The 13,687-nt window shown below is 46.3% G+C and overlaps 2 protein-coding genes across 2 annotated transcripts in view; both read right to left on the reverse strand.

Annotated features, from left to right (window-relative positions):
• LOC106613293 (rho guanine nucleotide exchange factor 26) overlaps positions 1-9,197 on the reverse strand; it is an 82,382-nt gene extending 73,185 nt beyond the window's left edge. The window contains exons 1-4 of the mRNA XM_014215381.3: positions 8,771-9,197; positions 8,615-8,677; positions 7,908-7,959; positions 5,673-5,812 (exon numbers count right to left, since the gene is read on the reverse strand). Of these exons, the coding sequence (XP_014070856.3) occupies positions 5,673-5,812; positions 7,908-7,959; positions 8,615-8,677; positions 8,771-9,079 (564 nt within the window). The 5' untranslated portion in view covers positions 9,080-9,197. The remainder of the gene's footprint in view (positions 1-5,672; positions 5,813-7,907; positions 7,960-8,614; positions 8,678-8,770) is intronic.
• A 3-nt stretch (positions 9,198-9,200) lies between these two features.
• LOC145857963 (uncharacterized) lies at positions 9,201-12,733 on the reverse strand (the record flags this gene model as incomplete). Its single annotated transcript, XM_082955554.1, has 2 exons — positions 12,469-12,733; positions 9,201-9,964 (listed from the first exon to the last, which is right to left on the reverse strand). A coding segment is annotated over exon 2 (654 nt), but the record flags the coding sequence as incomplete, so codon positions are not given.
• Positions 12,734-13,687: the final 954 nt, after the last annotated feature.

Consider the following 13,687-nt stretch of genomic DNA (forward strand, 5'->3'; position numbering starts at 1 on the left):
ATTTACCAATCTCTCTGCTCCTTAGTCCCAGCCATGATGATATTTACCAATCTCTCTGCTCCTTAGTCCCAGCCATGATGATATTTACCAATCTCTCTGCTCCTTAGTCCCAGCCATGATGATATTTACCCCTCTCTGCTCCTTAGTCCCAGCCATGAAGATATTTACCAAGGAGACCTTTGCCACCAGAGACTAGGGTTGACACTATACCAGCATGGTGATACTACCATACCTGATTTTCCATGGAAAAAAGGAAAACACAAAGTGGGTCTAAATCTTTGGTTGTTTAAAACCTGCTGTATGTAACAGTGTGATATAGTTTGGAAAATAAACATATTTCTGGGTGACAACAGCGGCTGTTTGTTTCTGACATCAGGACTGTTTTCTTCAGGAAATGTAGTCTGCTTCATGTTTTGTCCTTGTCATGAAACCTCTGAGTTTCACGATACCGGTATTGTAACAACCCTAATGGAGACCTTTGCAAACACATCCACACTTGGGACACACACACAAAGGAGTCATCTTTGTGTTGCTGACAGGTTGGGACAATATCAGTGTCCTCAACGACCTCCTCCTGGGCCAGCAGATGTTCAAAACACACACACACACACACACACACACACACACACACACACACACACACACACACACACACACACACACACACACACACACACACACACACACACACACACACACACACACACACACACACACACAAAAGCTTGCCAAGCTTGTTTCAATTTGCAAGACAAATTCCCTTTAAGGGCAATCAACTTCTATTTATCTACTGCATCTATGGACTCGCATGTCTTTAGTGTCCTAGTAAACACCTTCCTGCCACGGCAACTGAACTTCGCCCTGCTTTTGTAGTTTCCCTGAGAACACAGAGAGACAGGCGTAACTGTGACAACCGAAACTCGTTTTTCAGTCAATAGGGATTGCTTGGGGTAAGAGGTTGGCTGTAGGCATCCCTCCCCTGTCCTATCCTTAACCAGGGAGGGGGTTAAACCTCTCATCCAAGAGTATGGTGTCAACACTCTTAGATATACCACTTCCTCCTGTCCCTACTGTTACTGGAAACTAGAGACTTCCAGGAAACGGAGAACAGTCCTACCCTACAGATGTTACTGGAAACTAGAGATTCCAGGAAACAGAGAACAGTCCTACCCTACAGATATTACTGGAAACTAGAGACTTCCAGGAAACAGAGAACAGTCCTACCCTACAGATGTTACTGGAAACTAGAGATTCCAGGAAACAGAGAACAGTCCTACCCTACAGATGTTACTGGAAACTAGAGACTTCCAGGAAACAGAGAACAGTCCTACCCTACAGATGTTACTGGAAACTAGAGACTTCCAGGAAACAGAGAACAGTCCTACCCTACAGATGTTACTGGAAACTAGAGATTCCAGGAAACGGAGAACAGTCCTACCCTACAGATGTTACTGGAAACTAGAGATTCCAGGAAACGGAGAACAGTCCTACCCTACAGATGTTACTGGAAACTAGAGACTTCCAGGAAACAGAGAACAGTCCTACCCTACAGATGTTACTGGAAACTAGAGATTCCAGGAAACAGATAATAGTCTGACCCTACAGATGTTACTGGTAACTTTATTGTGCAGACGCTCTTATCCAGAGAGACATATATTTTCATATTAGAGCACATATATTTTCATATTAGTTCGTACCTGTCACCCATGGGAATCGAACCCACAAACCTGGTGTTGATATCTTATAAATATTAAGTTAACTTTCTAAAATGTACTAAATGCTCTGCAGTTCTGCATTTGGTTTGTTAACTTCTATGGGCTACGTGGGACGCTAGCGTCAGCCAGTGAAATATCAGGGCGGCAAATTCAAAACAACAAAAATCTCACAATTCAAATTTCTCAAACATACGACTATTTTACACCATTTTAAAGATACACTTGTCCTTAATGTAACCACATTGTCCCGTTTCAAAAAGGCTTTACAGCGAAAGCAAAACATTAGATTATGTTAGGAGAGTACATAGACAAAAATAACCACACAGCCATTTTCTAAGCAAGGATATATGTCACAAAAAACCAAAACACAGCTAAATGAAGCACTAACCTTTGACGATCTTCATCAGATGACACTCCTAGGACATCATGTTACACAATACATGTATGTTTTGTTCGATAAAGTTCATATTTATATCCAAAAACAGCATTTTACATTGGCGCGTGATGTTCAGAAAACGTATTCCCACCAAAACCACCGGTGAATGTGCACATCAATTTACAAAAATATTCATCATAAACTTTGACAAAATATAGAACAATTATTTAAAGAATTATAGATTGACTACTCCTGGATGCAACCTCTGTGTCAGATTTTAAAATAGCTTTACGGAGAAAGCACATTTTTCAATATTCTGAGTACATAGCTCGCCATCACAGCAAGCTATACAGACACCCGCCAAGTTCGGGGTCACCTAAACTCAGAATTAGTATTATAAATATTCTCTTACCTTTGCTGACCTTTGTCAGAATGCACTCCCAAGACTGCTACTTCTACAAGAAATGTTGTTTTGGTTCGAAATAATCCATATTTACGTCCAAATACCTCCGTTATGTTCGTGCGTTCAGAGCACTATCCAATGGCATAACGCGCGAGCGCGGTACCAGAGACGAAAGTCAAAATGTTCCATTACCGTACTTAGAAGCATGTCAAACATTGTTTAAAATCAATCTTTATGGTATTTTTTATGTAAAATTGTGATAATATTCCAACCGGATAATAGCATATTCATTCAAGGAGAAAAAGAAGGAACAGCGTGCTCGCGGGACCGCGCATATCCAATCCCTTTGTCCTCAGGCAGTCCACTCAGTGACTGAGCTCCTATTATCTGCCCAGTAACAGGAGAATGCCTTAAGAACTTTCTGAAGGCTTTTGACAGCCAATGGAAGCCTTAGGAAGTGCAACGTGACCCCACAGAAACTGTAGTTTCGATAGAGATCCAAAAGAAGAACTACAATTCTCAAACTTTCCACTTCCTGGTTGGGTTTTTCTCAGGTTTTTGCCTGCCATATGAGTTCTGTTATACTCAGAGACACCATTCAAATAGTTTTAGAAACTTCAGAGTGTTTTCTATCCACATCTACTAATAATATGCATATTCTAGTTTCTGAGCCAGAGTAGTAACCAGTTTAATTTGGGTATGTTTTTCCATTCGGCCGTGAAAATACTGCCCCTTATACCTTAAGAAGTTAATTTAGTATCTAGTTAGCTATCTAGTACTATAAACCACTACAGCCTTCCCTGTTCACAGTGGAAACAGCTAAACATCTAACTACTATAAACCACTACAGCCTTCCCTGTTCACAGTGTGAACATCTAACTACTATAAACCACTACAGCCTTCCCTGTTCACAGTGTGAACATCTAACTACTATAAACCACTACAGCCTTCCCTGTTCACAGTGTGAACATCTAACTACTATAAACCACTACAGCCTTCCCTGTTCACAGTGTGAACATCTAACTACTATAAACCACTACAGCCTTCCCTGTTCACAGTGTGAACATCTAACTACTATAAACCACTACAGCCTTCCCTGTTCACAGTGTGAACATCTAACTACTATAAACCACTACAGCCTTCCCTGTTCACAGTGTGAACATCTAACTACTATAAACCACTACAGCCTTCCCTGTTCACAGTGTGAACATCTAACTACTATAAACCACTACAGCCTTCCCTGTTCACAGTGTGAACATCTAACTACTATAAACCACTACAGCCTTCCCTGTTCACAGTGTGAACATCTAACTACTATAAACCACTACAGCCTTCCCTGTTCACAGTGTAAACATCTAACTACTATAAACCACTACAGCCTTCCCTGTTCACAGTGTAAACATCTAACTACTATAAACCACTACAGCCTTCCCTGTTCACAGTGTGAACATCTAACTACTATAAACCACTACAGCCTTCCCTGTTCACAGTGTAAACATCTAACTACTATAAACCACTACAGCCTTCCCTGTTCACAGTGTGAACATCTAACTACTATAAACCACTACAGCCTTCCCTGTTCACAGTGTGAACATCTAACTACCATAAACCACTACAGCCTTCCCTGTTCACAGTGGAAACATCTAACTACTATAAACCACTACAGCCTTCCCTGTTCACAGTGTGAACATCTAACTACTATAAACCACTACAGCCTTCCCTGTTCACAGTGTAAACATCTAACTACTATAAACCACTACAGCCTTCCCTGTTCACAGTGTGAACATCTAACTACTATAAACAACTACAGCCTTCCCTGTTCACAGTGTAAACATCTAACTACTATAAACCACTACAGCCTTCCCTGTTCACAGTGTGAACATCTAACTACTATAAACCACTACAGCCTTCCCTGTTCACAGTGTAAACATCTAACTACTATAAACCACTACAGCCTTCCCTGTTCACAGTGTGAACATCTAACTACTATAAACCACTACAGCCGTAGCGTTTTTATAGTAGGACAGGACAGGACAGGCCAGGCCAGGGACAGGACAGGGACAGGGACAGGGACAGGACAGGATAGGGACAGATTAGTGGTATTGTCTACCTCTTTATCCTCCTTTACCTCCCCTCCTCTCTTTTCTACACGCTGGAAACAACTGGATAAGTGTGAATATCTCTATCAGAACTAAGTGTCCTCTACTGTCTGCAGAGCAACATCAGAAACAAGGGTTCTCCGGTAACATCTCTATCTCTCTCGTCAGTTTAATTTCCTTCCATGTCCTGCTCCTCCCCTCTAAAAGTATCTGTCTCCATGTGTATCTGTGCATATCTCTCTCCCTCCCTCCGTCTCCCTGACATACCATCTTAAGCAGCTCCAGATAAGAGTAAACATCAACACCTAAGTGGGAAAACAGCCCTGCCTCCCTCCTCCGTTCTCTCCCTCCCTCCATCCTACCATCCTGGGCCCACACTGCATTACATGATGTCATAATCGGAGTGGCCACGCTGCTCTCTAGGGGAAACATATTTCACATTCTTCCATTGAGAAGACTCCCTGGTGATTACCAGCAGGCTGGCGCCGTGCCGGCTGGTGCTCTTAGTCTGCTGGCCCAGATCTCCCTGCTCTCTCCCCCTCCCCCTTCACTCCTCTCTCCCCCTACCCCTTCACTCCTCTCTCCCCCTCCCCCTTCCCCGCTCTCCCCCTTCACTCCTCTCTCCCCCTTCCCCTTCACTCCTCTCTCCCCCTCCCCCTTCCCCGCTCTCCCCCTTCACTCCTCTCTCCCCCTCCCCCTTCACTCCTCTCTCCCCCTCCCCCTTCCCCGCTCTCCCCCTTCACTCCTCTCTCCCCCTCCCCTTCACTCCTCTCTCCCCCTCCCCCCATTTTCCTTCTTTCTCGTCCCATCTTTGTATTTTCTCTCTCTCGCCCCCCCCACAGACAGACAGGCAGACAGACAGGCAGAGACAGACAGGCAGACAGAGAGAGACAGGCAGAGACAGACAGAGACACAGTGTAAGGACTGCAGCCAGATCAGATGGGACAACATCCTGGCCAGCACTGGCATTCCATCTCCCAACCAGACACTGTGTGTCTCTGTACTGTATGTGCAGACAGGCACCGCACCACTGTGTCTGTGTGTGTGTGAATGTGTGTGTGTGTGAATGTGTGTCTCACCACACTGAGTTGGCTCCAGGAGGTGCGTATGGGTCTGTACTGCACCACGATGCCGTCGTCAGGTTTGGGCTCTCTGGACTGGTCCTCATCAGAGTCATTGTGAAGAGCTTTCTCCTGGTAGTTCTGATACAGTTCCTCCTCTGGATCAAACCACAGAGAGACAGACAGGTTGGATCACACCACAGAGAGACAGACAGGTTGGATCACACCACAGAGAGACAGACAGGTTGGATCACACCACAGAGAGACAGACAGGTTGGATCACACCACAGAGAGACAGACAGGTTGGATCACACCACAGAGAGACAGACAGGTTGGATCACACCACAGAGAGACAGACAGGTTGGATCACACCACAGAGAGACAGACAGGTTGGATCACACCACAGAGAGACAGACAGGTTGGATCACACCACAGAGAGACAGACAGGTTGGATCACACCACAGAGAGACAGACAGGTTGGATCAAACCACAGAGAGACAGACAGGTTGGATCAAACCACAGAGAGACAGACAGGTTGGATCACACCACAGAGAGACAGACAGGTTGGATCAAACCACAGAGAGACAGACAGGTTGGATCACACCACAGAGAGACAGACAGGTTGGATCACACCACAGAGAGACAGACAGGTTGGATCAAACCACAGAGAGACAGACAGGTTGGATCAAACCACAGAGAGACAGACAGGTTGGATCAAACCACAGAGAGACAGACAGGTTGGATCACACCACAGAGAGACAGACAGGTTGGATCACACCACAGAGAGACAGACAGGTTGGATCACACCACAGAGAGACAGACAGGTTGGATCACACCACAGAGAGACAGACAGGTTGGATCACACCACAGAGAGACAGACAGGTTGGATCACACCACAGAGAGACAGACAGGTTGGATCACACCACAGAGAGACAGACAGGTTGGATCACACCACAGAGAGACAGACAGGTTGGATCACACCACAGAGAGACAGACAGGTTGGATCACACCACAGAGAGACAGACAGGTTGGATCACACCACAGAGAGACAGACAGGTTGGATCACACCACAGAGAGACAGACAGGTTGGATCACACCACAGAGAGACAGACAGGTTGGATCAAACCACAGAGAGACAGACAGGTTGGATCAAACCACAGAGAGACAGACAGGTTGGATCACACCACAGAGAGACAGACAGGTTGGATCAAACCACAGAGAGACAGACAGGTTGGATCACACCACAGAGAGACAGACAGGTTGGATCACACCACAGAGAGACAGACAGGTTGGATCAAACCACAGAGAGACAGACAGGTTGGATCAAACCACAGAGAGACAGACAGGTTGGATCAAACCACAGAGAGACAGACAGGTTGGATCACACCACAGAGAGACAGACAGGTTGGATCACACCACAGAGAGACAGACAGGTTGGATCACACCACAGAGAGACAGACAGGTTGGATCACACCACAGAGAGACAGACAGGTTGGATCACACCACAGAGAGACAGACAGGTTGGATCACACCACAGAGAGACAGACAGGTTGGATCACACCACAGAGAGACAGACAGGTTGGATCACACCACAGACAGACAGACAGGTTGGATCACACCACAGAGAGACAGACAGGTTGGGTCACACCACAGAGAGACAGACAGGTTGGATCACACCACAGAGAGACAGACAGGTTGGATCACACCACAGAGAGACAGACAGGTTGGATCACACCACAGAGAGACAGACAGGTTGGGTCACACCACAGAGAGACAGACAGGTTGGATCACACCACAGAGAGACAGACAGGTTGGATCACACCACAGAGAGACAGACAGGTTGGGTCACACCACAGAGAGACAGACAGGTTGGATCACACCACAGAGAGACAGACAGGTTGGATCAAACCACAGAGAGACAGACAGGTTGGGTCACACCACAGAGAGACAGACAGGTTGGATCAAACCACAGAGACAGACAGGTTGGATCAAACCACAGACAGGTTGAATCACACCACAGACAGACAGACAAGTTGAGGGTGGATCACACCACAGACAGACAGACAGACAGACAGACAGACAGACAGACAGACAGACAGACAGACAGACAGACAGACAGACAGACAGACAGACAGACAGGTTGAGGGCGCATCACAATAGAACAGTCCCCATTGAGGACAAGACCTTAAACATGTGGATAGAACATGACAGTGATGAGGAGTTGATATCCACGATGGACACAGAGACACTCACCTTCCCTGTCAAAAGTCCTCTGTGTGACCAGTCCTGGCTTCTTATCAGGTCTCTGAGAGACGAGAAGACATTTCAACTATTAACAACAGGCCTAGGATCAGCTCTCCCTGACCCAGACTTATATTACCATTATGAACTGAGAAATAAGACCGTCACTAGATCAGTTATTGTGAGCATAGTCATCACAATATCCTAAATGATGCTTTATTAGCCAAATCTGGTTATGAATGACATTATTGTACCACGTTGGTTACCTTAACAACGTCCACCCGTCTCCACACACACCTGTCACATTCTAAATGACGGGTGGTAGAAGGTCCCCTGTCACCTGCTGTTGACCCCTGACCTCTGCACTGACCTGTCAACCTGACCCCGCCTAATTAAAGAGCAGTGGACTGGAGTGTGTGTGTGTTTGTGTGTGTGTTGCAATCATTAGCCTGACTTCAACACAAGCTCCTCCCGACAATGTTCCAAAGTCAAGCTAGCTGTGGACTTTGGTCCTGACGTGAACTTCAGGAGAGCAGTTAATCAAACATGAATCCATCAGGCAGATGGGTGGTAGTAAACTGTGGTAAACTGTAGTAAACTGTAGTAAACTGTACAGTGTAACTGCAAGGTAACAGACAGTAATATCCAGGTACATGGGGCAAAGCAAGGAGAGAACGGTATCATGACAATTTCCTGGAAAATAATACATCTGTTCCTACCTTGTTCTTCTTCCCAGGGCTGGTAGGTGTCTCCTTGACTTCCTGTAGTCCTTTGAGTACAGACTGAGACAGACAATGAGACTTGGGGTCTACAGGTTGGGATAGGCGGTGAGATTTGGGGTCTACAGACGGTACTTCCATTTCCACTCCACTCACCACTGCTCTCCTGTACGAGGTAGACCTCAACCCTCTCTTCAGACTCCCAGGGCTCTCATCCTGGTCTGTCCCCTCTCCCCCTCCGTCCGTGGAGAAGAATGTTCCAGTCTCCACCATACTGAGTGCTCGTAGGGCCCGCTTGGTAGGATCCAGGCCCAGCAGACCCTGGCTCTGTACCCCAGCAGGAGAGGCCTTGCTCAGGGACGCCAGCCCTTTGGGGATCAGCTGCTGTGTGCCCATCTTCAGGGCAGCTGCACTGTGGGTGCTGAGGACAATGGAGGGAGGAGGAGAGAGGGAGGGGGAAGACATGTCAGCAGGGGAGGGGCTGCGGGGTGTGGGGGGGTCAGAAGGGGTGGAGGTGGAGGTGAGGGAGGAGATACTGCAGGTGGAGCTGTGAGATGGGGTAGGGGTGTGGAGACTGGGGGGAGGGCGGGGAGGGGAGGGGGCTGGGGTTAGGGGGAGAGGGGACAGGGGTTAAGGGGTGGTAGGAAGAAGGGGGGGTCTGGTTGTGGTGGTGGTTGTTATTGGGGGTGGCAGGGGGAGAGGGGTGATTGGAGGAGGCAGGGTCCGGCAGTGAGGAACTTGTTCCAAATACTATCTGGTCTCTGTGAGAGGTGAGGGTGAACGGGCTGGAGAGTCGCTTCAGGGCATCCCGTGGCCGCTTGTCTGACCACACCTTCTCCTTGTTAGCGATTTTACCAACACTCCCACCATGGTACGCCTTATTGTCCAATGACGAAAACTTGTCCTCCGACTTGAACTTGGACAGAGAGAAACGTCCTTTGGCCAGATGTCCAATGCTAATACTCCTGACAACCCGTGTTCTCCTGGTGGGTTGGTTGAGAACGTGCTTCAGAATGACCGTCCCTCCTCCCGGCGTAGCCACCAGTGTCTCTGCAGGCTGGCTCAGGGTAAAGCTGCACTTACTGTCCTCTACGGGGAAGTCAGTCATGTGGAGTCTGTCTATCTGGTAGCTGAGGGGCCGGGCCTTTGGCTGGCTGGGGCCAGTGTGATTGGCTGAGTGCCGCTTCCACAGCGGGCTGATGTTATTGTTGGACAGATCCACTTCGTTCCCGCCCTCCATGGCGCATCAATCACGATTGTCTTTTGTTTCTCACTGCGGAGCTGGAGTCTCGTCTGACACGACTGGTCACTGTGCAAACATCCCAACCCCACAGAGAACTGCAATAATGCCTGGATGTAAACACAGAGAGAGATCAATCAAAAACAAAGCAAGAGGGGGAGCAGAGTAAGTCCTTATTATTCATTGGTTAGGGCTGTCTGTGAGGTCACGAGTTTGGCCATTCTGCCTTCTCCCTACAGTTCTCAGTCACTCTGCCTTCTCCCTACAGTTCTCAGTCACTCTGCCTTCTCCCTACAGTTCTCAGTCACTCTGCCTTCTCCCTGCAGTTCTCAGTCACTCTGCCTTCTCCCTACAGTTCTCAGTCACCTCAGTCACTCTGCCTTCTCCCTACAGTTCTCAGTCACTCTGCCTTCTCCCTACAGTTCTCAGTCACTCTGCCTTCTACCTGCAGTTCTCAGTCACTCTGCCTTCTCCCTACAGTTCTCAGTCACTCTGCCTTCTCCCTACAGTTCTCAGTCACTCTGCCTTCTCCCTGCAGTTCTCAGTCACTCTGCCTTCTCCCTAGCAGTTCTCAGTCACTCTGCCTTCTCCCTGCAGTTCTCAGTCACTCTGCCTTCTCCCTGCAGTTCTCAGTCATTCTGCCTTCTCCCTACAGTTCTCAGTCACTCTGCCTTCTCCCTACAGTTCTCAGTCACTCTGCCTTCTCCCTGCAGTTCTCAGGCATTTAGCTCTGCCCACAACTGCCTCATGTAAACTACAATCCCAACGCTGTTTAAACGTTTAGAAACGTCAATAATCATCGCTTGGAATATGGTTTTCAAAACATATGGCCCTTATCTTTCATCAGCGAGAAAGAATCCTTCAAATGAAAAAGATACACTAACTGTAGCAGTTACAGATCCATATAGCTATGGAGCCTCCATCCTACTAAACTACACTGTAGCAGTTACAGATCCATATAGCTATGGAGCCTCCATCCTACTAAACTACACTGTAGCAGATACAGATCCATACAGCTATGGAGCCTCCATCCTATTAAACTACACTGTAGCAGTTACAGATCCATACAGCTATGGAGCCTCCATCCTACTAAACTACACTGTAGCAGTTACAGATCCATACAGCTATGGAGCCTCCATCCTACTAAACTACACTGTAGCAGATACAGATCCATACAGCTATGGAGCCTCCATCCTGCTAAACTACACTGTAGCAGTTACAGATCCATACAGCTATAGGGCCTCCATCCTACTAAACTACACTGTAGCAGTTACAGATCCATACAGCTATGGAGCCTTCATCCTACTAAACTACACTGTAGCAGTTACAGATCCATACAGCTATGGAGCCTCCATCCTGCTAAACTACACTGTAGCAGTTATAGATCCATATAGCTATGGAGCCTCCATCCTACTAAACTACACTGTAGCAGTTACAGATCCATACAGCTATGGAGTCTACATCCTACTAAACTACACTGTAGCAGTTACAGATCCATATAGCTATGGAGCCTCCATCCTGCTAAACTACACTGTAGCAGTTACAGATCCATACAGCTATGGAGCCTCCATCCTACTAAACTACACTGTAGCAGTTACAGATCCATACAGCTATGGAGCCTCCATCCTACTAAACTACACTGTAGCAGTTACAGATCCATACAGCTATAGGAGCCTCCATCCTGCTAAACTACACTGTAGCAGTTACAGATCCATACAGCTATGGAGCCTCCATCCTATTAAACTACACTGTAGCAGTTACAGATCCATACAGCTATGGAGCCTCCATCCTACTAAACTACACTGTAGCAGTTACAGATCCATACAGCTATGGAGCCTCCATCCTACTAAACTACACTGTAGCAGTTACAGATCCATACAGCTATGGAGCCTTCATCCTACTGAACTACACTGTAGCAGTTACAGATCCACTACATATCCGTGTTATGCTTGAGTTATGATCACACATCTGTTTGGTGCATGATACATAGCTCATTAGCACAGGTGATCGATCGCCTCGTCTTCCATCTGTTTTCCATGAACAAGCGCTGTAACATCGATATATGGTCGTGTGGGAACACTAACCCAAAAACGTGTCAAGGTGTGTATCAATTTAATAACCCTTTGTTAAATATATATATTTTTTTTTATGAAAATGATTTTTCGCTGATATGCTTCCAGAACAGTAGTGCAAGACATGCATGTAAATATTCATAGCGTTGGGAGATTGGACCAAAACCGGCCTTCGTCTAATGATTCTTAGTGAAATGGACCTTAAAGTCATGATCAAGACCTGGGTCGATCCTTCACCACTGCACCAATAGCCTAGTACCATGAATAGTACTGGAGCACAACAGATCTCTGATACAGTAGAGGATCACTGCCTGACAGTGACAGACAGGCATGCAGACAGCGGAGGAACGTTTACCCTAAATGAGAAACCTCGAAATGAGTTAAGGTTAAAAGCTATGCAGCAGAACATGTTCAGACAACACATGTGAATGTTGTCTATGCAGAGAAGTAGACTGGCTATTGTACCCACAGAAAGAGGGGGAAACAGTTCCCACGGAGAGCGTAGTCTTCTATTAACCCGTGAGGGACAAGCGAGACTTTACCTTTCTACTGGCTCGTCATGGTCCCTGTGTCCTGCACTTCTCAATAGACCAGGCAGCGTTTTCTTGTTGTTTGACAGCTTATTTATGCTTGAGGTAAACTATTCCTTTGTGCAAAAAGAGTTGTTTTATCGGTAATCCGGGGACCGTCGGCTGTTTTCACAATATCTCGAAGTCGTGTATTTAGTTGTGTACTATCGGAGTGATCAGGAGGACTGAGCGCTGGGACAGAGAGATGAGGAAGAGGAGGGGGGAGTGCTGAATGCCAAGCAGCACACAAGCCATCCCAAGTTCACCTGACGTCATGTGCACTACAACTCGACCCAGTTGGACTTGTAAACTAAAGAAAAGGGAAGCTATTAACATTTCTAAGGGGAAAGAAAACGTCCTAAATAATGTAGGAATATTTAGTCAACAAAATCACAGCGTCCATAAGGAGAAAAAATGATTTACATTTGGGGACAAGTTTGTAAAGTGAAGTGTGGGATTTAGTTGACAATGTATAAATGTTCAGTGATTTAGCGCCACCCTGTGGTTCTATAGAGTACAGCCACAGTGGACTACAAGAAGTCTAGAATAGAACGCTTGTTCCATGTGTTTCTACTAATACATAAGTACAAAACTATGCCTACACAGATTCCAATGACAGTGGTAACTCAAGACTTCTGAGTGATACATTTTAGAAAATCTTAACCAAGGAGGTGCGATTTTATTTTAAATACAGTAGGCTAAACCTACATTAGCTCTGGAGAATCCAAGGTGTCTCACAGCCTGTCCCTGACTTGGGTTCTCAGCTGATGGTATGGAGGACAGGACTGTCTCCGTGTGAACTACAATCCCCACGCTCTGTTTTAACGGTTAAAATGTTATTGATCTTCGCTAACGATACTGATTTGTAAACCTTTGAAACTTAACTTTCATATAAGCGAGAAAGAATCGTTGAAATATGAAAGATTCTTACAGTGCTCCGTTTTGCAAAGCTGCCTCAGCTGACACATCCTCTCACCTTTTGCTTGCATTTCCATTGACAATTCCTTTCCACGTTTTCCATCTGGATCACATGTGTTTCTCAAACTACAGCCAAGGTGCAACTTTCCTAAACTGCATACAGTAAGTGTGTCTTTTATATTCGAAAAAAATACGTATTGCTTTTATTAAAGTTAAGTTTTAAATGTTTCCAAAACTGTATCATGTGCGAGCCTTATTGTGTTAAGAAAAAGCA

This window comes from Salmo salar, chromosome 09 (assembly GCF_965601325.2).
Source record: "Salmo salar chromosome 09, fSalSal1, whole genome shotgun sequence".
Taxonomy (NCBI): domain Eukaryota; kingdom Metazoa; phylum Chordata; class Actinopteri; order Salmoniformes; family Salmonidae; genus Salmo; species Salmo salar.